Source organism: Lissotriton helveticus, chromosome 9, assembly GCF_964261635.1.
Source record: "Lissotriton helveticus chromosome 9, aLisHel1.1, whole genome shotgun sequence".
NCBI lineage: Eukaryota > Metazoa > Chordata > Amphibia > Caudata > Salamandridae > Lissotriton > Lissotriton helveticus.
Genome location: NC_136070.1, coordinates 578,421,207 through 578,446,943, shown reverse-complemented (window position 1 = coordinate 578,446,943; position 25,737 = coordinate 578,421,207). Strand labels below are relative to the sequence as shown.

The 25,737-nt window shown below is 52.2% G+C and overlaps 1 protein-coding gene across 7 annotated transcripts in view; it reads left to right on the top strand.

Annotated features, from left to right (window-relative positions):
- RCOR2 (REST corepressor 2) overlaps positions 1 to 25,737 on the top strand; it is a 248,168-nt gene that overhangs the window by 47,293 nt on the left and 175,138 nt on the right. For 2 of the 7 annotated variants that reach the window (XM_078660544.1, XM_078660538.1), the window contains exons 1-2: positions 20,563 to 20,794; positions 22,037 to 22,188. In XM_078660544.1, coding sequence (XP_078516670.1) covers positions 22,065 to 22,188 — 124 coding nt within the window. In that variant the 5' untranslated portion in view covers positions 20,563 to 20,794; positions 22,037 to 22,064. Of the gene's footprint in view, positions 1 to 19,688; positions 19,776 to 20,358; positions 20,378 to 20,562; positions 20,795 to 21,145; positions 21,284 to 22,036; positions 22,189 to 25,737 lie in introns of those variants that run through there. The other 5 variants (XM_078660539.1, XM_078660542.1, XM_078660541.1 and 2 more) reach the window with 5 other exon arrangements.

Here is a 25,737-nt window from a genome sequence, read left to right as displayed (position 1 = left end):
GTGTCCAGTATGCGTTGTGGAGCAGCCAGTATTTTGTTTGCGCAAGTTGTGGGGTGACTTTGTTTGTTGTCGCTGAACTCCACATTATTGCTCGTTCCTTTTCATTTAATTGCCTGCCCAGGCGCATCTCCCAAGTGTTGGTTGCTTTTTTGTTCTGCGTTAACTTAGATGGGCTGAGTAGTTTATAGATTTTTGCCGTTTGATGACCTGCTGAGTCAATGAGCTGCATATACTTGATGATCCCCGGCTCTCCTCCGCACAGGTTAGCCTTTGTTATCGCTGTCTTAATTTTTAAGAAGTTGTAGAACTCTTGGTTCGGGAGGTCATGTAGCTGCTGCACGTTCTGGAACGTCAGCGGTTTCTTCTTTGTTTCCAATTGGCTGGGTGTGCTGATGCCTTTGCCAATCCACGTGTCATTGTGCAGTATCGTCCCTTGGTAGGTCACTTTAGAGTTAAACCAGATGGATTCCCAAGCCGTGCCCTTCAGCTTCTGCGCCATGAGCCTGTCCACTTTCAGCAGGGCCTCTCTGGTGTACTTTAGTATGGCGCTTGTTTTCAGTGGGTGCCGGTTCGCTGTTAGGAGTGCTATTGGCATGAGTCCTCCTAGGATGTCTTGTTCGACCTCCAGCCATACCGGCCTGTACGTTTTTAATACTTTAAAAGTCTGAACATAAAATTAAAATTTGACATATGAATCAGAGTATGATCGATGACTGTGATGTTACCTGCTGACTTAAATGTAGATTCTGCAGGTTGCTCTTGTCAAAGTCTACCATTTAGTTGTGGAAAGCCCAAGTTTCATGGTGTATTGTGGATCTGTTTCCCACTGAATGAGATATTGGCGTTCCTAAATAACTGCTGTGGAATATAATTAGGGGTATGTAGTCCTCAGGCGCAAAGGGTAGAACATGCCCTGATATGCCTTAGTTAGGAGATAGACTCAAAGGAAAAAACCTGTGATCCCTGAAGCTCGAAGTCACCACGTCCTTCAGATCACAGTGAATGGGATCCCCGTCACAACTCTGAGGGATACTGGTGTCAACCGGACCATGGCGGTGAAAAGTCTGTTTTCCCCTGATCAGTACACTGAACAGGTGTATAGGGTTAGCCAGGCTCTGGGGCAGGACTTTGTCCATGATATTTCGATGGTACCCTTAGAATGCGATGGAGAAGTGGCCCTGAGGAGGGTTATAGTTAGACCCCAGATGCCCACTACCAGCATTCTGGGAAATTAATCATCATCTGTGTTAGGAAAGCTAGAAGCTGCAGCCGCCCAAGGTGCCCTAGAAGCTCAGGATTCTGGGGATACAACTCCCAAACTGAGGATACAGGAGGCAAATGGAGGGATGGGGTGGAAAGACCCCCTCTGTCTTCTATTCAGCCTCAGGGTACAGACTCTGAGCTGGAGAACCAGTCTCAGGCTACCACCCTTGACTGGTGGGAGATAGGGTGGAAGGAGAGTGACTATCACCCAGGGCAATTTCCCCCCCCCCACTCTGAGAAACCTCAGAGAACCCTTAGGAGCAGTTGGGGGACTCCTTAGCAGCCCTAACCCTGAAAGTGACTCCAACCCTAGGACCATGCTTGGAGCCTCCACCTGCCAGTGTATGATCCGAGTCCTGGCTTTTGACATTGGCAGCTGTCAGTGACCTCTTTTGGCTGCTTTCTTCATGGGAAGAGTTTTCCTTTGGTTGGGAACAGAAGTCTGATCCAAGGGGCAGGATGGGCCATATAACTTAGTTGGCCATGGTGGTGCTGTCTGCCTACTGGGGTGCATCTCTGAGAAACGTATGGTTAGGAGCTTCTCAGATGAGGTTGACTGGTGAGAAGTGTTTCCCATGCATCAGCCCAGTGGCTCAGTAGAGTGTTGACAGAGTTCACAGGGGCATAGCACTGACAAGCGCCACTGCATAATACACCCATTGTCCATGTTCTATCGCCTAAGCAGGGAAGCACATCAAGGTATTGATCAGTCTACTCTGGCTTTTGGTGTTGGACTTGGTCGACTCTACTAAGTCACCCCCAAAATGTTGCCATCAGCCCTCTTTTCTGCACCCATTTTGGTTGGCTTTTAAGGCTCTATGCACTTTACTGCTACTAACTAGTGCTTAAGTGCTTGTGCTCTCTTTTAAACATATTCTGTTATAGCCAGTTTTTTGTGGATAATAACATTATGAAATGGTCCATATACAGGTATTTTTGTGACACAGAGCCTTGGTTCAAAGCCCGCCCTCCCATGGCCCTGACTGACAGCCCTCAAGCCAACCACGAATAACACATGAAACCCAGTGGCTGAAGAGGGTTGACTCAAAGCCCGCTCTCCCACAGCACTGACGGACAGCCCTTGAAGCCAACCACGAATAACACATGAAACCCAGTGGCTGAAGAGGGTTGGTTCAAAGCCCGCCCTCCCACGGCACTGACTGACAGCCCTCAAAGTGAACCATGAATAACATATGAAACCCAGTGGCTGAAGAGGGTTGACCCAAAGCCCGCCCTCCCATGGCCCTGACGGACAGCCCTTGAAGTCAACCACGAATAACACATGAAACCCAGTGGCGGAAGAGGGTTGACTCAAAGCCCCCTCTCCCACGGCACTGACGGACAGCCCTCGAAGCCAACCACGAATAACCCATGAAACCCAGTGCCTGAAGAGGGTTGACTCAAAGCCCGCCCTCCCATGGCCCTGACGGACAGCCCTCGAAGACAACCACTAATAACACATGAAACCCAGTGGCTGAAGAGGGTTGACTCAAAGCCCGCCCTCCGATGGCCCTGACGGACAGTCCTCGAAGCCAACCACGAATAACACATGAAACCCAGTGGCTGAAGAGGGTTGACTCAATGCCCCCCTCCCATGGCACTGACTGACAGCCCTCAAAGCGAACCATGAATAACACATGAAATCCAGTGGCTGAAGATGGCTGATTCAAAGCCCGCCCTCCCATGACCCAGACAGACAGCCCTCGAAGCGAACCATGAATAACACATGAAACCCAGTGGCTGAAGAGGATTGACTCAAAGCCCGCCCTCCCATGGTGGGTGCACCCCAAATCATTCTCCTCCATCTTGTGAATTGCAGCCTACCTGTACCCCAGATTGTAGTGAGCAGAGTCCAGGAAGGGGTAAGGAGACAGACTAGTGCAGTCTCTTCCCAAAACAAAAGTTGTTAACAAAACGATTTTCCCTTTCTGTGATTACTGTCTTTGCATGTGGTTGTTACAGTTTTAAAATTGCAGTTTTGACCTGCCTGTGATTGCATATTTTATCACCTGTTTTGTGTTTTAAACTTGTGGTTTTCCCTGCCCATGATTGCTTGCATTTAACCTGTTGAATTGTGGGATTTGCAGTCCAACCTCTGTAGTTTGTCCCTCTCATTCCTTGGTGACAAATCTGTTTTCCCTCCAAATTTCTCCTTTGCTCTGTGCTAAGGCCTGTGTGTTAAAACAGTGCACCCCCAGCCACCATTTTGTGTTCACAAGCCAGTAAGGCCAGCCCCCCTGCCTCTCCCCCCCCCCCCCCGCAACAGGGATATTCTACATCAGAGGGTGCTTCTGTGAGCTGTTTAAACTGTATTTACTGGGGCCTATGCACTTCGTTTTTTGGCCAGCAGGGTGAGTAAAGTATTATTCAAACAGTGTTGTTAGATTTCGAGTTAGTGAAGCCTTTACCTGTAGAAGTCCAAAGTGTGGATTGAGCCTGTCTGTCTCCTAGGACTTTCTGAACAGGAGAAGCAGCTGCCCAGCCCCCACCCCCAGGCCAGCAGACCATTGGCTATTCAGCTACCAGGCAAGTCTGAGCCCTCCTCTCACACCGGCCCAGGCCCCTTAAAGCCTTGCTGGGTGCACCCCAATTCATTCTCCTCCATCTTGTGAATTGCAGCCTACCTGTGCCCCAGATTGTAGTGAGCAGAGTCCAGGAAGTGGTAAGGAGTCAGACTAGTGCTGTCTCTTCCCAAAACAAAAGTTGATTAAAAATAATTTTCCCTTTCTGTGATTACTGTCTTTGCATGTGGTTGTTACAGTTTTTAAATTGCAGTTTTGACCTGCCTGTGATTGCATATTTTATCACCTGTTTTGTGTTTTAAACTTGTGGTTTTCCCCGCCCATGATTGCTTGCATTTAACCTGTTGAATTGTGGAATTTGCAGTCCAACCTCTGTAGTTTGTCTCTCTCATTCCTTGGTGACAAATCTGTTTTCCCTCCAAATTTCTCCTTTGCTCTGTGCTAAGGCCTATATGTTAAAACAGTGCACCCCCAGCCACCATTTTGTGTTCACAGGCCAGTGAGGCCAGCCCCCCTGCCTCTTCCCCCCACCACACCACACCCCCAGCAACAGGGATATTCTACATCAGAGGGTGCTTCTGTGAGCTGTTTAAACTGTATTTACTGGGGCCTGTGCACTTTGTTTTTTGGCCAGCAGGGGGAGTAAAGTATTATTCAAACTGTATTGTTAGATTTCGAGTTAGTGAAGCCTTTACCTGCAGAAGTCCAAAGTGTGGATTGAGCCTGTCTGTCTCCTAGGAGATTCTGAACAGGAGAAGCAGCTTCCAACTCCCTGGCCAGCAAACCTTGTCTGAGGTTGCTGGGACCTTATATGGTCTGCTAGTAGTTGGCACATGTGTACACTGATTGGTAGTTGTATCTGGTGTTTCTATTGGGTTAGGGTTAATGTTCTCATTGGTTGGGTATTTGAGGGATCTGATTGGTTTCTGGGTCTGTGATTCAATCATGGTAGGGTTGGGGCTAGGGTTAGGGTTTCTATTGGAAGTAGGGACTAGGGCTTTCTATGTTATTGGTTGTTGGGAGTAGGGTGGACTAGGGCTAGTGTTAGACCTTTCATTGAAAGTAGCTATTTAGGGCTTCTGGTGTGATTGGTTGCTGGACTAGTTGTGGGACTAAGAGTAGGGTTAGGCTTTCTATTGGAAGTAGGGACTAGGGCTACCTGTACCATTGGCTGCTTGGACTTGGGTTGGGACTACTGGTAGGGCTAAGGCCTTTATTGGAGATCAGGGTTTTTGAAGTGATTGGGTGCTTGGACTAGGGCTAAGATTGGCTGTAAGGTCCTGGTCTCCTATTGGTTCTAGATTTTAGGGCTAGTGTTGTGATTGGATAGTGTTAGGGCTAGGGTTCCCATTGGCTGAAGGGGTCACCTGATTACTAGGGCTATAAAAAAGGCCAGGCTTAGGGCGTCTCCGCCCGTTAAGGGCGGAGAGGACAAGGGTAGTGTCCTGTTTGAGCCTGTTAAGGGCGGAGAGGACAAGGGTAGTGTCCTATTTGAGCCTGTTAAGGGCAGAGAGGACAAGGGTAGTGTCCTGTTTGAGCCTGTTCGAGACTGGTCGGTAGTAGGGTCAGAAATGCTGCCCTTTATCTCATTTAGCTAGGTTTTTAACCTTTTGGAGCAAGTGTGACATGTTGCTTATATTTTTTGCGTGTATTTAAGGCGGAAGGTGTATGAGTCAGGGGAGGTGGTGCAGCATGTGGGTCATGTTGTAATGTTCTAAATTGTCCAATGGATGAGAGGCGGTTAGAAGAGAGGTGCTGTATTGCTGTATCTATGTTAGGTGTGGTGGAAGAGTGAAAGCTTGGGTTTGGAGTTTGTTCCTTTGTGTGATTTGAAAGGTGGGTATATGTATGTATTTTGTGATGGTAAGTATTATGAGGTGTGCTCTGAAGATCTTGTTGTGCTGGTGTGTGTGATATGTTTTGCTTTTGAGGTGTAGTGAAAAGGGGTGCTGATGTATAGGTTTCATGCACTGGAATTGGTTGTGTAGTATTGTTTGTGAGATGAGGTTGTGACGTAGAGGGGGTGGTGATGTGTATGAGTAGAGTGTATGTTGTGTGTAGGAGGGAATGAAGTAGAGGTGAGAGTGTTTATCTTAGACTGGTTTGTTGCAAGAGTTACAAAGTGTGGTGGTGTGCAGTGTGTGTGTTGTGTGTTAGTGTTATTATGGTAGAAGGGAGAGGAGGGTGTTTGTTGGACAACTGATGGAAGGATCATTATATGTTTGTTAGTGATAAAAGGTGGTCAGTTAGGTGTAACTACAGCAGGGAGAGTGTGTCTGAATGGGATGTAGTTATGTATGGTGTTGATTGGCGTTGTGTTAGTGATGAGTGTATTGGTTAGGGGTATAGGATAGAGTTGTGTACTGTTTTTGGGTTATGGTGGATATGTGTGGTAGTTGGGATAGTAGGGTGTGTAGATGTGGTTTGGTTGGGTTTGTGGCGCATGCTGGTACATTAATCTGTGCATAGTGTTGTGCATGGTGTACATTTGGTGTGAGTGTGTTGCTTTGTTTTTGGACGTGGATGGTGTGGGCAGGAGATTGCTAAATGAGAAACCTTTCTAAACTCTTCCCTCGGACTCCTCCCCTCCAAAACTCCTTTTTACTCATCCAAAAGCCTCTTCCTACTGAACAAGTTACTTACCTTCGGTAACGATATATCTGTAAGAAACAGTAGTTAGTATTAGATTCCTTACCTTAGAATAACCCCAGGCGTCAGTCTGGATCCGGAAACTTTTGCGTAGCAGTACCCCTGCGCGTCGGTAGGCGTCGTCTGCAGGCGTCCCCTGCGGCTCCGCGTCGTCGGCGTCGTGCGCCGTGATGACGTCGCTGGAGTATATAGACGCCGCCTCCGCGCGCTGACGTCAGTTCTTTGCACACAGCTTTTCCGCGCCAGAACACGCAGAGCCATGTGAGAACTAACACTGGTGCCATTTGAAACTAGGGCCCTGAAAGGGATGTCCTTAACCCTAGGTATCAGTTCGCAGAACGGGGAGGATGGGCGGGGCGGTAAGGAATCGAATACTAACTACTGTTTCTTACAGATATATCGTTACCGAAGGTAAGTAACTTGTTCATCTGAAAGAAACAGGTTAGTATTAGATTCCTTACCTTAGAATAGATACCCCAGCAATACCAACCCCGGAGGTGGGTCTGCGAACCAATACAACCTACACCAGAAAGTCCTGGAGGACCGAACGGCCAAAGAAGCCGTCCCTCCGGACTTGACTGTCCAGGCAGTAGTGCCTCGCAAAGGTGTGCAGCGAGGCCCACGTAGCTGCCTGGCAAATGTCCTGCAAGGGGACTCCCCGGCCCAGGGCAGTAGAAGCCGCCGTAGCCCGAGTGGAATGGGCCCTCAGCCCAACAGGAGGCTCCTTCCGAGCCAAAGAGTAGCACGCTTTGATGCACAGGACGACCCACCGAGAGATGGTTCGTTTCTGTACCGCCCTTCCCTTCTTCTCACCCACGTAGCCAACAAACAGTTGGTCATCCACCCGGAACTGGCGTGTGCGATCCATGTAAAATGAAAGCGCACGTTTTGGGTCCAGACGATGGAGCCGCTCTTCATCCTTTGAAGGATGCGGAGGCGGGAAGAAGGAGGGCAAGGTGATGGACTGCCCAATGTGAAAAGCAGAGACTACCTTGGGCAGGAAAGAAGGTCTAGTCCGAAGAACCACCTTGTCAGGATGAACAGACAAGAAAGGAGGTTTAACAGAAAGAGCCTGGAGCTCACTCACTCTCCTGGCAGAGGTGATGGCAACCAGGAAGGCCGTCTTTAAAGTGAGAAGACGGAGAGGACAGGAATGAAGGGGCTCAAAGGGAGCACACATCAGGAATGTCAGAACCAGGTTCAAGTCCCACTGAGGCATCACGAACGGAGCAGGTGGATACATGTGCGTGATGCCCTTTAAGAATCTTAACACAATAGGGGACTTGAATAAAGATGGCTGATCAGGTAGCCTCAAGAAGGCGGAAAGGGCAGAAAGATAGCCCTTGATAGTGCCCAGAGCAGAGCCCTGCTGGGCAAGGGAAAGAAGGAAGAGGAGAACCTCGGACAGAGGGGCAGAAAGGGGATCCACAGCCTTTGCTGTGCACCATGCCACAAATCTGTTCCACCGACAGGCGTATACCGATTTTGTGGAGGGACGCCTGGCTGCCAGAATTACATCACAGACTTCAGGAGGCAAGTCAAATGGCCTCAACTGTCGCCGCTCAATCTCCAAGCATGGAGGTGGAGACTGGACAGGTTCGGGTGGAGGACCGTCCCCTGCTGCTGCGACAGAAGGTCCTCCTGAAGGGGCAGGCGGATCGAGGGACCGACTGTCATGCTGAGTAGCTCGGGATACCAGTATCTTCGAGCCCAGTCCGGAGCCACAAGGATAACTTGGGCCCGGTCGCGTCTGATCTTCTTCAGCACTCTGGGCAGAAGTGGTATAGGCGGAAAGGCGTACAACAGACCGCAACTCCACTCGCGCCGAAAGGCGTCGCCGAGCGAGTGCCGTCGTGGAAACTCCAACGCGCAGAACTGATGACATTGCGCGTTCTCTTCTGTGGCGAATAGATCTAACCAAGGCTCTCCCCATTGCTGAAAGAGGCCTCTCGCCACGTCCGAGTTCAGACGCCATTCGTGATCCACCGAGCACCGACGGCTGAGTTCGTCCGCCCTGGCGTTCAGAGAACCTGCCAGGTGTTGAACCGTCAGAGTCACGCCCTGACGTTCCAGCCATAGCCAGAGACGCAGAGCCTCCTGGCAAAGGGTCCACGACCCCACACCGCCCTGTTTGTTGCAGTACCACATGGCGGTGGTGTTGTCTGTGAACACCTGCACTACACTCCCGTTGACAAAGGGGAGGAATGCCTTCAGTGCTAGGCGAATCGCCCGCAGCTCCAACATGTTGATATGGAGCCGGGACTCCGCCGGAGACCAGATGCCTCTGATCTCTGCCTCTCCCAAGTGGCCTCCCCAGCCCTGGAGGGACGCGTCCGTCACAACTACGTGCTCCGGTTGGGGAAGGGAGAGGGATCTGCCTCTGACCCAATCGCGGTCCGTAAGCCACCACTGCAACTGTCTCGCAGTGCCCTCCGAGATCAGGACATGGTCGGACAGGTTGCCCTGATGCTGGGCCCACTGAAACTTCAGGTCCCACTGCAGAGCCCGCATCCGCCATCTGGCGTGATGCACCAGAAGGATGCAGGAGGCCATCAGCCCCAGAAGCCGCAGCGTCAACCTGACCGAAACCCGGGATAACGGCTGAAAGATGGGAATCAGAGCCTGAATATCCCGGACCCGCCGTTCCGGAGGATAAACCCGAAACTGCGCCGAGTCGAGAACCGCTCCGATGAAAAGGAGCTTTTGAGAAGGACACAGGTGTGATTTTGGCACGTTGATGGAAAACCCCAGCTCGTGCAGGAGGTCTGCCGTCATCTGGAGGTGGTGGACGACTGTCTGGGGCGAGCCCGCCTTCAACAACCAGTCGTCGAGGTAGGGGAAGACTGAAACCCCTAACCGGCGCAGATGAGCTGCGACCACCGCCATCACTTTCGTGAACACCCGTGGGGCGCTGGTAAGGCCGAATGGGAGCACGATAAACTGAAAGTGCTCGTGGCCTACCGTGAACCGCAGGTAACGCCGGTGGGCCGGCAGGACGGGGATGTGAAAATACGCATCCTGCAAGTCCAACGCTACCATCCAGTCTTGTGGGTCTAGAGCAGCCAAGACCTGAGCCAAAGTCAACATCTTGAACTTCTCCTTCCGGAGGAAGCCGTTGACGTTCCGTAGGTCCAAGATAGGACGCAGGCCTCCTTTGTCCTTCTTGGGCACCAGAAAGTAGTGGGAGTAGCAACCACACCCTACTTCTGGCCCAGGAACGCGCTCGATGGCCCCCTTGGCCAAGAGGGCCGTAACTTCCTCCTGCAGAAGTGTCAAGTGGTCCCCCGACACACGGTGGTTCTGCGGTGGCATGGCTGGAGGAGTGGACTCGAAGGGGAGGGAGTAGCCCCTTCGGACGAGCTGCAGCACCCACCTGTCCGATGTAATCGCGCGCCAGCGGGAGTGGTGATGGCGAACCCTGCCACCCACTGGCGTCACGTGAGCCCGAAAGCTCAGACTAGGAAGACTTGGAGGCTGCAGCGGGGGGAGGTGTGGACTGGCCTCGCCGCTGCCCTCTACCGCCACCACGGCGGAATCCACGGCCGCCACCGCGCTGGGGAGCGTTCTGCGGCGCGTGGCTGGCAGCACGTGTGGGACCGCCCCTACCTTGGCCACGAAAGGGGCGAAACGAACCCGTCTGCTGGCGCTGGGGCGAAAGACCCAAGGACTTGGCCGTGACCCTGGAGTCCTTGAAGCGCTCCAGCGCGTGGTCCGCCTTGTCACCAAACAGGCGACTGCCATCAAATGGCATGTCCATGAGGGCATTCTGGACGTCCGGTGAGAAGTTGGCAGATCTCAGCCAAGCATGGCGCCGAATCGCCACAGTCGTGGACATAGCCCGTCCCAGCGAGTCGGTCGTGTCAAGACCACACCGGATCGAGTACCTCGCCGCATCCCGGCCCTCAACCAAGGCCTGGTTGAGCTTGTCCCGCACTTCCTGCGGGCATTGCGGCAAACACTCCGCGACCGTATCCCACAGGGAGTGGGTGTAGCGGCCCAAGAGGCATGCGGTATTACAAGACCGCAGTCCAGCGCTCAAAGAGGAAAAGACCTTTTTCCCAAATTGGTCATACCGCTTTGATTCCCGATCGGGCGGGGCCGATGGAAATGCGGACTGCGAAGTGGAGGCCTGGATCACCAGACTCTCCGGGGAGGGATGGGTGGAGAGGAAGGCAGGGTCGTCCGAGCACAGACGGTGACGCCTGGCAACGTTCCGGTCAACCGGTGCACCGGAAGCGGGCCTAGACCAGGTGCCCAAAAGGACATCCGTCAGAGCCTCATTAAACGGCAGCAGAGGCTCCTGAGGGCATGACTGCGGTTTAAACACTTCGGTCAGAATGTTTGGTTTGACCTTAGCGACGGGGAGCTCAAGGCCCAAGGTCTTGGCAGCCCTCAGCAGGACCACCGAATAGGCAGCCCCCGCCTCAGACGCCACAGGGGTCGGCGAGACAAACCCAGGGTTGGGCGACTCGTCCAGACCACTGGCATCACCCAAGTCACCTACCCAGTCCACATCATACTGGCAGGCACGGGATAAGGGGTCCTCAGACCCCTCCCAACCCTCTCCATACTCGTCCTCATCGCCGTAGTCTGGGTCGACGATATAGACTTCGGGGTCAATGGGCCCCATCGGCGCCGGATCCGGCGTCGGACGACGCCGGTCCGACTCCGCGTCAGGAGTCAGAGGGGGAATGGGGGTGGCGCCGCGCGGCGCCGGGGACCCGACGCCGGCCGGAACCGACGGCGGAGTCACTGCGCCGCGCGGAGGCGGTACCACGGGTTGGCCCAAAGGAACCGACGCCGGAGAGGCCGGTAGACCAGCCGGCGACGAACCTGAGGGGCCCAGCGGCGCCGGGGCCGGAGCCACCGGCGGCGTCGAGGCAGGAGCACCCGAACCGCTCGGGCCCCCAGACGGGACCGACGGGCCCGCAGGCGCCGTAGGCCCCGCCGGAGGAGACCTCGCCCTCATAGCCATGAGGAACTCCTCAATCTCCTCGCGCGACGCGCCTTCCCCAGGGACCGACGGGTATGGGGTAGACGGCGCCGGCGACCCACGCGGGGGTGGGGCCACCAGAGCCCCCGGCCGCATCACGCGGGCGTCGGGGGGAGTCGGGGGTGCGATGACGACGCCCCGACTTCTTGTGATGCTTACCTGACGAACCGGAGGAATGGTGGCGACTCCCGGAGCGCTCATGGCGGCTCCGCGATCGTTCCCTCGACCGCTCCCTCGACCTCCGACCGGACCGGGACCGCTCTCGACGCAGGGCCGACACTCGGAGCTCGAGAAGCTTGCGGGACCGCTCCCGCCTAGCTTTACCAGTCAAGGCCCGACAGTCGACGCAGGACTCCACGTCGTGGTCCGCGCCCAGACACCGGAGGCAGAGTCGATGGTGGTCGGTGACCGACATCAGGCGGTCGCACTCGTCGCAACTCTTAAACCCAGGCATCCTACCGGCACCGTAGAAAGATTTAAGTTAACAAACACTTGGTCAAAAGACCGGAGTACTGCTCTTCGGATCTGCGCTAACTGGCGCGGAAAAAAGAAGAACTAACGTCAGCGCGCGGAGGCGGCGTCTATATACTCCAGCGACGTCATCACGGCGCACGACGCAGACGACGCGGAGCCGCAGGGGACGCCTGCAGACGACGCCTACCGACGCGCAGGGGTACTGCTACGCAAAAGTTTCCGGATCCAGACTGACGCCTGGGGTTATTCTAAGGTAAGGAATCTAATACTAACCTGTTTCTTTCAGATACTAAAACCTAAAAAAAACAAAACCTTCACTCTTTTATCCCTCCACTATCCTTTTCAATCAAAATTAACAGAATAACGTGTTCACTTCTCAAATTCCATATTCAACTATACTAATATACTGCCCAAATAACAGAATAACATTTCTACTACTCAAATTAATTCATATTTATACTACAATAATTTTCAACATAATCCTTTATGGGTTCCGGAGTAGCATGCTACTCGCCAGAAAAGCACTTCAACACCCATCAGGGCTAATAAGTGCGATATGAATGCAAATCTCTCTTCCCCTTTTATCCCTCCGCTATCCTTCTCACTCCAAGTAACAGACTAATAAATTACTTCAAATTTCCCCATATTAATTCACCACTAACCCCTTATAGGCTTCCTGAATAGCGTGGGTCAACAAGCGATAAATAAATACAAACCTTTGTCCTCCTGTATCCTTCTACTATCATTCCAAAACCAAATAACTGACTACCCTATCCACCACTTAAGATGTACTTGCATGTTTCACTATACTAATTCAACACTAATACTCTATGTGTCCCGGAGTAGCGTGCTACTCGCCGAAAAAGCGATTCGACGCCTCGTCAGGGGGGTAGTAAGCGCTATATAAATGCAATTACAATACAATACAATACAGATTACTGTACTAGGTAAATCTTTTGTTGTTGGTAACCTCCTCTGACAAAGCCTCAGGGTAGAAAGTTTGCAGTATTTCCTCAGACAGTGCTACCATGTCACTCGCTTGCTGCTCATTTCACCTGCAGTTTGCCACACCCCAAGAAGACACTGCATTTTTTTTACTGTGAGGCCATTTTGGAATGGCATTCTCCATAGTGCATCAATGTTTAACAGTTCCAAAATGACTGTCAGGTGAAGGAGCATTATGTCGGCCATCTTGGAGCAGTAAAAATGATCCACAATCAGGCGCGCAACACCCATTGGGCTCACGGGGCTTTGTGGGCTGGCGAGCATTAATTGCAGCCGCACCCGAGTACTTAACAGGTCTTTAAAAGACCGTTTACTTGAGAGGCTTTTGTTGTGTGTTCCCACCTTCTTACGGCCACTCTGGTGACGGCTGGAAGAATTACCCCCCCCCCCCCCAATCTTTTTCAGTTCCCCCCCCTCCCCCCCCCCCGAAATTTGGCTCTAGTTGCCTGCCTGTCCACAATACCTTTCCATGAGGGTCACCCAGAGTGATGTTTACTTAGAGGCCAATTTGGAATGCTTATGTGCAGACTGCAACAATGTTTTACCACTCAAAGGTGGCCAGCATGTGGCTGCTAAAAGTAGTGGCCGGATGGGAACTTTAAAACAATAACGTTGTAAAATGGCCACTAGGTTTAAAACCATTGGCCGTAATGGATGTAGCGCACTGCAGATAAAATGGATAGCATTAAAAGATGGCTACCTTCTGCAATGTTTAATTGTATTTTGTTTACTGCAATCATATGCCTTTCAAGTTTATGCAGAAGTACGAGTACTTTATTCTAATTGTATTATTTTCATTTATCTTGTTGTACTTGTTTAGTTTGAGTGGGAGGATGCAAGAATGAGCCAGTGGGCGTGTCAATGGATGCATAACCAGTGCTTTAAATGGTTCGGTACTGTGTACCGAGACTTTTTTATTTTGAGAGGGAGAATACCAGTACTTTTCAAGAAAAACGTAATATTTTTAATTGGAGAGTATGGGCACTTCTCAGAAACAAGCAGGTACTCTGACACGGAGTACCTGCACTTCTATTTTTCCATTTCTTGCACTGTGCATAACTGCATAGGATGAGTGCATGTATAATGACTTATTGAGTGCCTAAACTCACGAGTGACTGAAGAGGCACTTTCAGTGATTTACATTCCAAACATGTTGATGACTCAGCTTGTGCGTTACCGCCGTCCCTGGGCCAGTCTCTATTACTAGCTTGCCTTCCACTACTTTCTGTCTCACTTGGGGGACCGTCCCCCTCAGGCGCAGAGGCAGCTCGTGCATAATCACGAGCCTTCCTACTGACGAGAATCAAGGGAGGAGTGTTGGCATTCCCAACTGGAGAAACCAGTCGTGCCCTCTGCCTGATGTTTACCCGACAGCCAAAATGGCGTCCCCGTCGCGTGCCATCTCTGACTCCGGCCTTCGTGCATCTCATTAAGCCTCGGAGGCGCAATCGAAGCTCCAGGCCACCTGGAAACTGCAACCGCCGGTCTAGGCCTCACAACAAGTAAACTCCCAAACACGGCCACACACGTAACGTAATCGGGCAGGTGAGGCTGCCAACACTTGGCCACCGCTGCCCTAATGTCCCCCCTCCCAGACCCGTAGGGAACAAGAGAGCTTCAAGTGCGGGTCCGTGCTCCGTTGTGGCCTCGCTGTCAAGGCCGGGGCCCACTTGGTCAGGCAAAGCAGCAGCCATGCAAGTAAACAACAGGAAACCGATATGGATTCCTGATAGAGCTAAAACGCACACCGAGCATAGGCGTAGGTGAGAGAGTGCACGAGGAACAGAATTACAGAGTGCACGCAGAGTATGCAGAACGATGCACACATGGAGCAGATAGTATTGGTAGAGCGAAGCACACAGCGAGCATAACAATGGGCGTAAACTACCGCACATGCGCAGAATACATAAAAAGCAGAATGCATGAGCACACTCAGAACCCAGAGTAAAGCACACGCTGACTACGACGCTATGTTCTTAACGTGCAGATAGTGCACGATGAATAAACGTAGAAAAATAAACGAAGAGCAGAGCGCAGACGACACAGAGCACAAAGGAAACGTAAAGCAATACAACTCGAAAAGAGGCAACTCATCATAATAACATAACGTGCATTTGTAAAGCGCACTTTCACCCGCAAGGGGAATCTTGGCGCTGAACAGCAGATGTTTATTGTTACCCAACTCAATGTACTCATTTTCTCGACCTCAGAAAGGATGAAAGGCTGAGTGAACCTGCCAGGATTTGAACCTGTGACTATGAGGGCGAAAACAGTAAACCCGTGAACATGGTGTAAGTTAGGCAGAGTGCATGTGTGTATAACCCAGAATATACTCCACACACGGAGCACATGGCAATGTGTTGTAAAATACATGCACAGAAGAGTTCACTATAGGGTCCTGTTGTGGCAATGCACACACAGAGCTTAGTGTACGCAAAGCGCTGGATAAAAAGGGTGCATGTAAAATACAGGTAAGTGGAAGGTAGATGTACAGCAGAGACAACAGAAAAAGGCAGGCCACGAAACACAGGGTAGTATTTTGCATAGAAAACATGCCGAGCACAGACACCGCCCACGCACAGTACCATAAAATACTCCCCCTACCGATAGCTTCTCCACTCTCTTTTCTTCTCTTTCCCTTCTTTCTCGGCCGCTGGGACTAGGGGAGTGGGCAATCAACAAACGTGCGAGAGACTATCGAAAGGACATCAGGGAGGGGCGGAGGGCAAACTAAGAATATTGTCACGAGGGCACTAACGAACACACTGCCAGGAACGGCACAGCCACAGTCAGAAATGCCAAGATGATGGACTTGTGTTGCCTCCCTGTAAACCCGCCCTCCCCCAGGGCACTCTATATCTGCTTTCTCTGTAAATGACCTCCCATGTATACGTGATGCACCATGTAAATATAATTTTCAAAACAATTTTACTGAAATAAAAAAAAAAACACGCCGAGCACAAAGCACGCGCACATGACTGCCACTCAGCACAAAGTACACCCTACAGCAAGCAAGGTCGATATGGAAGCCATTCAGGTGGCGTTAGCGCATTCCAAAAATGGTGGAAAGACATAGAAACATCCCGAGTACACATAAATCAAGTACCAGAAGAGGAGAGTACAGAGTAAAGTATACAATACAAGGTAAACGCAGAGCACGTGCAACACAGAGGACACAGAATGGGAGAAGGAATGAATGGGCGTGGTTTGTTAGTATGATGGGGGAGGGATGAGTGGATCTCAGTGGGAGAGAAATGGGGAAGAAAGAGGGCAAGAAGCAGGTGTGATCGATGGCTGGCGGAACAAGGAATGAAGTGTAAAGGTGAGTGAAGGAAGGAATGGGCGTGGCTACGAAGGATGTGGTAAGGTGGTAAAGGAAGAGAGAGGAATAAGGGAGGCGAAGTAAGGCGGGTAGTAAAAGGAGGGCCTGAATGCAGGAGGGAAGGAGCGTATGAGGGGCGTGGAGGGGAAATGGGGACCCACTGAGGGTTGTGGAGGCAAAGAGGACTCGAAGAATTTTGGTGTTGGAGGCAAAGGAGTATGGGAGGGCAGCGAAAGGTTGGTGTGGGAGGGAAGATATGGAAGAGGGTTAGAATAAATTTTCGGGGTGAGGGATAAATGGGTAGTGCGGAGCAGGTTCGAGGAAGTGAAGGGTTGTGAACTGGGCGAGGAAAGAATATATGGCTGTGGGGGTGAGAAAGAACTTAGGAGGTTGTAGGGAAGCCGAGATGGGTCAAGGGAGGAAAGGCAGGGCCGAGGTAGGAATTTGTGAGCGGAAGTAAAGATTGAGTTAACACGAGGGAGTGAGAGTGATGGGAAGGCGTATGGGGGCATTAATTGAAGATGTAAAGGGAAATCAAACCGAGAAAAGAGGTGGAAGTGAGAGAATACGGATGTGAAACCGCTGGAGAAGGTTTGCGAGAAAGGAGGAGCGAGAATGCAGGCAAAGGAGGGAGAGCGACAAGAGGAAACCGAACAGGTAGGCTGTAAAAAAGGGGGAGCATGATGGGCCGTAAAGGGTGTTGGCAGAGAAAAGAGCAGGGCACACAGGCGGAGAAGGCTAGAGAGCGAGAAAGAAAGAAACAAAGTGGGATAAACACAGAGGAGGTGGTAACAGAATGGGTGGTGGAGGGAGAGCCACAGAGAGCTAAAGAAGAGAGGGGTATAGAGGAAGGTACAAGGATATAGAAAAGAGCTGAGAAGCTGAGGTAGGATCCAAAAGAGTGTGGGGGCTATAGTCGCAAATTAAGGCAAAGATTGAGGAGGGAATGGTACAAAATGTGGAGGAGTGAATGGGGAAGGTACAACAGGAGTTGATGGAAGAAAGGGGACGGTAAGGGGTCGGGAGGAGTGAGTTTAGAGACAATGGAGACATTATTGAAACAGGGGAGGAAAGGGGAAAGGTAAAAATCGAGGAGAGAAGGAAAGTGAGAGGAGCAAAGAGACAGAGATAACAAAAGACAGGTGCATGTAAAGAAGTCAGAGGGAGCAAAATTGGTGAAGGGGACAGATGGGAGGGAGAGAAAAGGGGAAGAATGAAAATAAAATGGGGCAGAAAATATTCGGCGGAATCCACTCCTGAATGAGAGAGTGTCCAAAAGAGGAGGGGGCTGAGGAAATGGAGTGGAGGAGGGCAGGTGTCAAAGAGGCTAGGGGTAAAGAGTGCCACAAGGGTCTGGTGGAGGAGAGCTGGGCAGCGGCTGCTGGTAAAACGAGGAAAATTAACACCTGGAATACAGAGAAGGGGGTGAAGGTGAGGGCGTGTTTAGGTGGGCGGGGTTAGCGAATAGATGGTTCTACCACGAGGAACGTGACGGAGGCAAAAGGGGGGAGGGGCAAATGAGACAGCAGGTGGAGGGCAGGAGGTCCTAACGAAGTTTGTGAGGGAGAGCGGTTTGAGGCGAGAGATAAAGAGTAGTAGTGACATGGTCTGGGCAGGGGGGCTGCTAGGGGGAGCCACAAAGGGGAGAGTGCACAAGAGGCGGGGGTGGAGGTTAAAATAGACGACTGGGGAGGGGGAGATACGGGGAGGTCTGGGTTGGTGCAAAAGGAGGGATCCGGGAAAATGCTACTGAAGAAAACCAGTGGACGAGGTAAATGGAAAAGGAGCGGCTAGTGAGGGAGAGCAGTGGGAGGAAAGAGTACGACATGGGAGAGGATGGTGAGAAAGGGGGGTTGCATAGGAGGAGGCTAGCGAGGCGCAGGAGGGGGGAGTGAGCGCTGGGGAAAGGAGGAGGCTGGTAGAGAGGACACTGGGGGGGGGCAGAGGCTCGTGACAGAGCATGGGGAAGGAGAGGTGGCATTTCAAGCAGCTCGAGTGAGAGGGCGGGGGTAGCGGGCACGGGGGAGGCAGGTGAGGGAGAGCTCATGAGGGCAGAGGACGACGCACGCGGAGGCTGGCGAGAGAAGAAAGGGGCACACAAGGAGGCTCTGGGGATCAGCGCACAAGAGGGGGCTGGCGAGGGAGGGCACGTGAGTGGGTGGTGTGGAAGAGCAACGTGGGCGGGTGCAAACGAGGTGGCACTGAGGGACAGCAAGAGGAGTGAGCTTGCGAGGGCAGAGAGGAGAGCACGTGAGGTGGCTGATGTGAAAGAAGCAGGGAGGGGGTGGAGAGAAGGCTCTGAGGCAGAGCAGGCAACTAAAGCTACAGGAGGAGTGAGGTAGTGAGGGACTACCACAGTGCGAGAGAGCAGAGGAGGAGCCGCGAGGGGCTGGTGTGGAAGAGCAGCAGTGGAGGGGGTGGAGAGGAGGCTCTGAGGGTGAGCAGGAAACCAAATCTAGAGGAGGAGTGAGTTAGTGAGGGACTGTCCCAGCGCGAGAGAGCAGAAGAGGAGCCCGAGGGGCTGGTGTGGAAGAGCAGCAGAGGAGGGGGTGGGAAGGAGGCTCTGAGGGGGTGGAAAGGAGGCTCTGAGGGGGTGGAAAGGAGGCTCTGAGGGGGTGAAGAGGAGGCTCGGAGGGAGAGCAGGAAACTAAAGCTACAGGAGGAGTGAGGTAGTGAGGGACTACCACAGTGCGAGAGAGCAGAAGAGGAGCCCGAGGGGCTGGTGTGGAAGAGCAGCGGGGGAGGGGGTGGAGAGGAGGCTCTGAGGGGGTGGAGAGGAGGCTCTGAGAGGGTGGTGAGGAGGCTCGGAAGGAGAGCAGGAAACTAATGCTACAGGAGTGAGCTAGTGAGGGACTGCCACAGCGCAAGAGGGCAGAAGAGGAGCCCGAGGGGCTGGTGTGGAAGAGCAGCAGGGGAGGGGGTGGAGAGGAGGGTGGTGAGGAGGCTCGGAGGGAGAGCAGGAAACCAAAGCTAAAGGAGTGAGCTAGTGAGGGACTGCCACAGCGCGAGAGAGCAGAAGAGGGGCTGGTGTGGAAAAGCAGCAGGGGAGGGGGTGGAGAGGAGGCTCTGAGAGGGTGGCGAGGAGGCTCGGAGGGAGAGCAGGAAATTAATGCTACAGGAGTGAGCTAGTGAGGGACTGCCACAGCGCGAGAGTGCAGAAGAGGAGCCCGAGGGGCTGGTGTGGAAGAGCAGCAGTGGAGGGTGTTGGGAGAAGGCTCTGAGGCAGAGCAGGAAACTAAAGCTACAGGAGTGAGGGACTGCCACAGCGCGAGAGCGCTGAAGAGGAACCGCGAGGGGGCAGCAGGGGTAATCAGCAAACGAGGGGGGGGGGAGAGATAAAGGTACAGCGGGAGGCTGGTGAGGGAGAGCAAGGGAGGGCAGAGGAGGCTGTTGCGTAAGACCAACGGGGAGGGGGCAAACGAGGTGGCTCCGAGGGAGGGCAGGAAGATAAAGGTACAGCAGTGAGCTGGAGAGGGAGTGCAAGGGAGGGCAGGAGGAGGGTGGCGAGGAATACGAGACGGCTCTGAGGGAGAGCGAGAAGAGAAAGGTACAGGAGTGAGTTGGTGAGGGTAGAATACGTGAGGAGGGTAGAATACGTGAGGAGGCTGGTGTGGAAAAGCAGCGGGGGGGGGAGGGAGGGGGGGAGGGGGGGGCGGGCGCAAAATATATTGAGTGCCCCCCGTAAAGGGAGAGGAGGGCATATGGCTAAACCACACGGTAAAGGGTACATGAAGTGGCAGGTGAGGGAGGGCAGAGGGGGCACACGGGGCTGCTGCTGAGGGAAGAAGGGGGCATATGAGGGGGTGTCATACAGGGCATGAAGAGGGTGCGCTAGGCGAAGGCTGGTGAGGGAGGGCAGAGAGGGCACACAGGGCTGCTGCTGAGGGAAGAAGGGGGCATATATGAGAGGGTGTCATGCAGGGCAAGAAGAGAGTGCGCTAGGGGGAGGCTGGGGAGGGGCAGCACAGGAGGGCAGAGGAGGTCCCGTGGGGCGACGTGGGAGCAGGAGGCTGGTAAGGCAGAGCAGCAGAACACAGGGGAGGGGGTGCACGTCGCCCACGAGGCTGGAGAGGGAGATCAAGGGGGCTGGAGAAGGGAGGGAGGGCACGCAGAGTCGAATGAGGGAGAGGAGGGCACGCTCACAGGCTGGTGAGAGAGCGCAAGGAAGTGGAGGGCACAAGGGGCTGGGGAAGAGGGAGGTACAGAGGCTGGTGAGGCAGTGGAGGGCATAGCAGGAAGCTGATGAGGAGGCTCGCGGGGAGGGAATAGGAGGGCACAGCAGGAGACTGGTGAGAGAGAGCAGGGGGAGGGGAGAGACCGCTCACCAGCTCTGGTTGAAGGAGGAAGGTGGAGGAGGAGGGGAGAAGGAGGGGCAGGGTCCGGCCCCTCTCCCTGCAGCAGCCTGCCTCTCTCCACACCGCCAGCCTCATTGTGTGCTCAGGAGGCAGAGAGTGAGTCGGCGCTCTCCCACCAGCGACTGCCCTTCCCTCCCCAGCCCTACCTGCACAAAGAGGCACGTGAAGTCTCACACCGCCAAGGAGGAGAGGGCGCACCCTCCAGGAAAGGGTGAGCCGGCGACATTCACATTTTGACCTCAGGGCCCCACTATCAGGAACAACCGTCGGAGCAGTGAGCCCCCCCCCCCCCCAAAAGTCCCCTCCCCCGGAGGCTCCTGTCGCGCGGCGATTCCTGGCAATAAGCGCTTTTAGATTTTGTAACCATCTTTTGGTACCTCAAGAGTGGTCGTAGCCCTCTTTTTGGACACCACTTTTCTTTATTCTACAGGGGGCTGGAGCCCCCAGCTTTTAATAGGGATATATCGACTATTTTTTTTTTTAATCTCTCCTCACGCCGTTTGCCTTTATTATTCTTCCAGTCCCATCCCCCCCCCGTGCAAACTTTACCTGCTGCCCTTTGTCTTTGCCGGGGTGCCTGGACCAGGGCATTCAACACTCAGGAGGGAGGGTAATCTACAGCCTTTAATTTCACCCAATCTGCCCTGTCTGGTACAGCTCGCGCCGCCGTTGTCCCTGCTACCCTTGCACGTTTTTTGAGGTAGGTTGATTTCTCGGAGTCGCCCCCGGTAGGTTTTTCTTGTGGAACACATTGGGGTGCTCTAAATGTCTCCCAGGATTTTGTGGGAAGGCTGGTCTCTTGTAGCAGTCACTTTGACATTCATTCATTGATGGTTGTGTGTGTGTGTGTGTATGGGGGGGTTGATTTCTTGTGGCTGCTCCTGCTAGTTATTTTGAGGGGTGGGGTGGTAGGTCTTGTAACTAGATGTTACAACAGAGGGTGTAAGAACCAGTGCCTGGTCAAATTTTATCTGTTCCTAATGTTTTTTTTCCCTTCTTCACGTGGAGTGTGTGTGGGGAGGGGTATAAAAGCGAAGGAGACACGTACTGCTGCTACTGTATATTTTTGAGAGGAAGGGCAGGCTAGGGACCAGGAGTCATGTGATGGATGGTTCTGGCTTTGCCTGCTCATGTGAAGACATGTCAGTACTTTGATTGCAGCTTTTGTGGGGCAGGTGAGGCTGTTGGTTCTAAACCTCCAGGTTTTCCTAGTCTTGTGATGGGTGAATAGCTAAGGGCATATCCCCTGAGGGTGCAGGGAGTAGGCGAAGTCTGTGGCTGGGACTCTCCCTGCGGGCATTTAGTGTTGGGTGAGAATCCTGGCTGAAATGCCCTTGCAGGGTTTGATGAGGCCTACTAGGGCTCTGGTTTTAGAGTTCTCTGGAACTGCAAAATAACTGCTATGAACGTTTTTAGTGGAAGCTGATGACTGTGCTTGCTGCTGTCCCTGCAGGCTTTTGTGTGCTGCTGACGACGACGCCATGCCTTCGGTGATGGAGAAGTCGGTGACCTCGGGAATCCTGTCCCGAAGCCGGGCCAAGACGGTGAGCAACGGCTCGAACCCCCACTCGGAGGAGGACAGCAGCGAGGAGGAGCACTTCCAAGGTAGGCTCTTATTTCCTTGCAGAGGCCGGTCTGTCTGGAAGGCCTCGTGATGTCTTCATGTGGCAGGGTTGTGTCCAGCTCACTGATGCGGGCAGTGGTGACCTCACTCTTGTGCTACCCAACAGGGGTCTTATAGTTCTACCTTTGAGACTTGGAGCGAATGGCTGGTCTTTGAAGCCCCCTTGTCCTACAGGGGATACAGAGGAATGTCTCCTCCAAGCTTCTCTATGAGGTGGGGTTGGAGTGGGCGTTCTGCAGTGGTCTGTAATGGAGCCTGAAGTAGTTGGCTTTAGCAGGGTGAGCTACTACCATGTCTGAAGAGGTTGTGTTGTCTATGTTTAGCAATTCACAGCCAGTTGTGGGTGGCCTAAAGTAAGGATCTCCACCTAGACAGGGATCTGGGGTGTTTTACCTGTTCCACACTGTGATTGATGCCTTAAGGTGAGTGTGTGTGTGTGTGTGTGATGACACACCCTAGCCAAGTCTCAATGGTGGCACATTTCTGTTCTTTCACCATTTTAATCTCTGAATACACTGAAAATGTCCACAAACTAGGGCTTGATGCGTTATCTATCTGTGCTACTTATAGGTGCTGTGTATTAGACTCCAGGGAACAGTGATCTTGCCTACACCCTGAAATGGGGCCTTGCAAGGCTAACCTGAAACTCAGGATTTCTTTTCATGCTGATTAGCAATTTGGACCAAGGAGCCCAAGGAAGGCCCTGCAGTAAGGGAATATCGGTATCCAAAAATAACAGTTGATGGACAGAATGCAGAACAATGTCATACATTCACCTCAGTACAGAGATCTGGGCCTAAATCCATCGTTTTTTTTGCACTCCACACCACCTCAGTTCAGACATGGCCATATGCAAATCAGCCTTGACCCTGTGCCTCATGGGAACAGTCCAGCCCGAACTGCCAAGCCTTTCCTGGACCGGAATCAAGCATCCTAGGACCCGTTTCTGCCTATCTGCCATCTTCAGCCAGGATAGCTTGACTCCAGTGGTATCCAACCCTCACCAGAAAAGTCTGTTTGGGATTTTACACGTGCTTAGGTGGCTTTGACGTGTGCTAGTGCAGCTGCTATGGGTTGTGGTCACCTCCATCTCCTGTGAATGGGTTTTCACTTCTGATAAGTAGGTATGGGGGAGGGACTGAGTTGGAGTGCCATGGCTTGACTGCATCAGAACTATTAACCCAATAGCAATGGATTGTTTTTGAAGTGGAAGATCCAAGCTCTCGGAGGCCTGTCTTGTGTTAGTTCCTAAGTAGATGGCTACATGTTAGGGTTCAGATCTTCACGTAAGAGCTAATCCTTTTCAGGAGGAGCTCAAAGGCAGGATTTCTTTCTTATGACCAAATTGCCATGGAAAGTCTGAGCCCTGAATCGTCCTCTACGTCAATACATTGTTCACCTTGGATCAATAAAACCGCCTTTTATCCCTCTCTGTGGGAAGAGACCAAAACACTAGTAAAACTAGTAGAACCAAACTGAACGATAAGACCGGTACAAGCATCATCCTAACATCCGCTTGAAGTGCAGGGCGCACTGGACCTCAGGCGTTTTCTGGTCGACAGTTCCGTCATTTCCCTGATTATATCTACATATGTCCATGGGGCTGGACAAGGGGTTCCAGTGAACTGAAGTGAACCCCAAGTTGGCTCTCTTGGTAAACTAATAACATGGGGAGAGAACATGAAATGTCTACCTGTCATGTACCACTAAAACAGAACACAGAATTCCTTGAAGAATTAAGCCCTTCTGTTAGGCCATTCGTTTGTGGGTGGTAAGAAGTGCTGCATGAAGTAGATATTGCAGACTGTGTGTAGTACTTCAGAAGATGGTAAGCCCATATCTGGGATAATTGCTGCTAAGATGCAGCCGATATAGCATTATTAGCTGTCTGTCTGGTCATACAGGATAGGATAGTATTTGTAAAGTGCATTATACCCAAAGGTGTCAAGGCGCTGGGCAGACACAGCAAGGGAGAGAAGCGCAACAGCAGATTAAGAGGGGAATAATCTTGTTTTCAGGAGATTCCTGAAAGCAGGAAGAGCTTACAATGGCAGGGGGGGGGGTGAGTTCCCAACCTTGGCAAAGGCCACTGAAAAGGAACTAAGGAACTGTTGCCTCATCTGGATCTGCATAATCTGGGCAAGACCAATCTGTCCTGTATGGATCTCAAAGCCCTCCCTGGAGTATATCGTTGAAACAAGGATTTGAGTTGGAACAAGCCATTGCTATGCATGGCCTTATACACTGTACTTAAGACCTTGAATGAAATACACTCCCTGATAGGGAGCCTATGTAAGGAACGGATCCCTTCTCTGACAGACTGAGGGTTGGGGATGTTTAGAATCAGTCTTGCTGCTGCGTTCTGTACTACCTGGAGCTTGTTCAGAGATGCAGAGGTGATATATTAAGGTATAGGACGTCACAGTAATCGAGAGGTAATCAGTGCGATGATAGTGGGCCAATGTAATTCTGAGGGAATGAGTGGAAGCACCTTTCTGATGGTTCTTAGGATATAGAAACATGTGCCAGCTGTACGATTGACTTGGGCTTTGAAACAGACCCTCATCAAAGATTACCCCCAGATTTTTTGCTGTACTTCTACTGGGTACCATGTTGCGTGTTCCAGGGCCAACTAGATTGTGGTGCTTACCACTGGCACAAGGAGGCTGAAGGATACTGGACCGATCTGCTCTCCCCTTGCAAAAGGTACCCACAGTTGAGATGGAACCAAAGGATTCTGGTCTCCCCTTAAACTTGCCTGACTGTTGGCTAGACTTGCATGTCTGGGAGTGAGGTCTTGCATCTGCAATAATGTTGATCAAGTAAAATTGCTGCAAGGGCTAGGATGTTGTCCACGCTTTTCTCCTGTGGCCACAGAAGGCACTTCTGGGCTTACGTGCAGGATATCAGCTCTTCTCTACTGCGATGCGGTCATAGTTTGCTGGGGCACTCGGATGGTCAGGTCCATTTTGCTAATGGGGAGGTGAATTGCTAATGGATCCAGGTTTGTGCTCACTTGGGGTTTTGCTCAGTACAATGACCCACTCAATGTCGTTGGCACTCATGCCTAGGCGAGCAAGCATCCAAGGTTCCATGGCTGCTCACACAGTTAGTCACTTTTCACACCACACCACATGCTTACTATGGGATATTCCTGATGCTTCTTTCTTGTGGCAGTTGTGGGATTACTGAATGTACAGTGCTTGTCCGGTAGAAAAGTGGCTACCGTTCTCTGTGAGTCGTCTTTCGATCATTCTTTCCTTATATACTGTTCCAGCATTGCTGGCTGTCTAAGTGACGATTTTGGTCAATTCATCGTGGTTGCTTTCGAGCCTTGCCGATTCCTATCATGTGCTGTGTGTTCTAGTAGGATACAATAACTATATGAGCTTTACTTAATTACAGCACACCTCTTCTGACCTCTCCTGAGCCATCTAGCCCTTCACTACTGAGTATTACAAATCTCTTGAACCATATTAGATCCTGAGTTTTGCCCAGCAACTGAAATAACAGCAGTGACAACTTCTGTG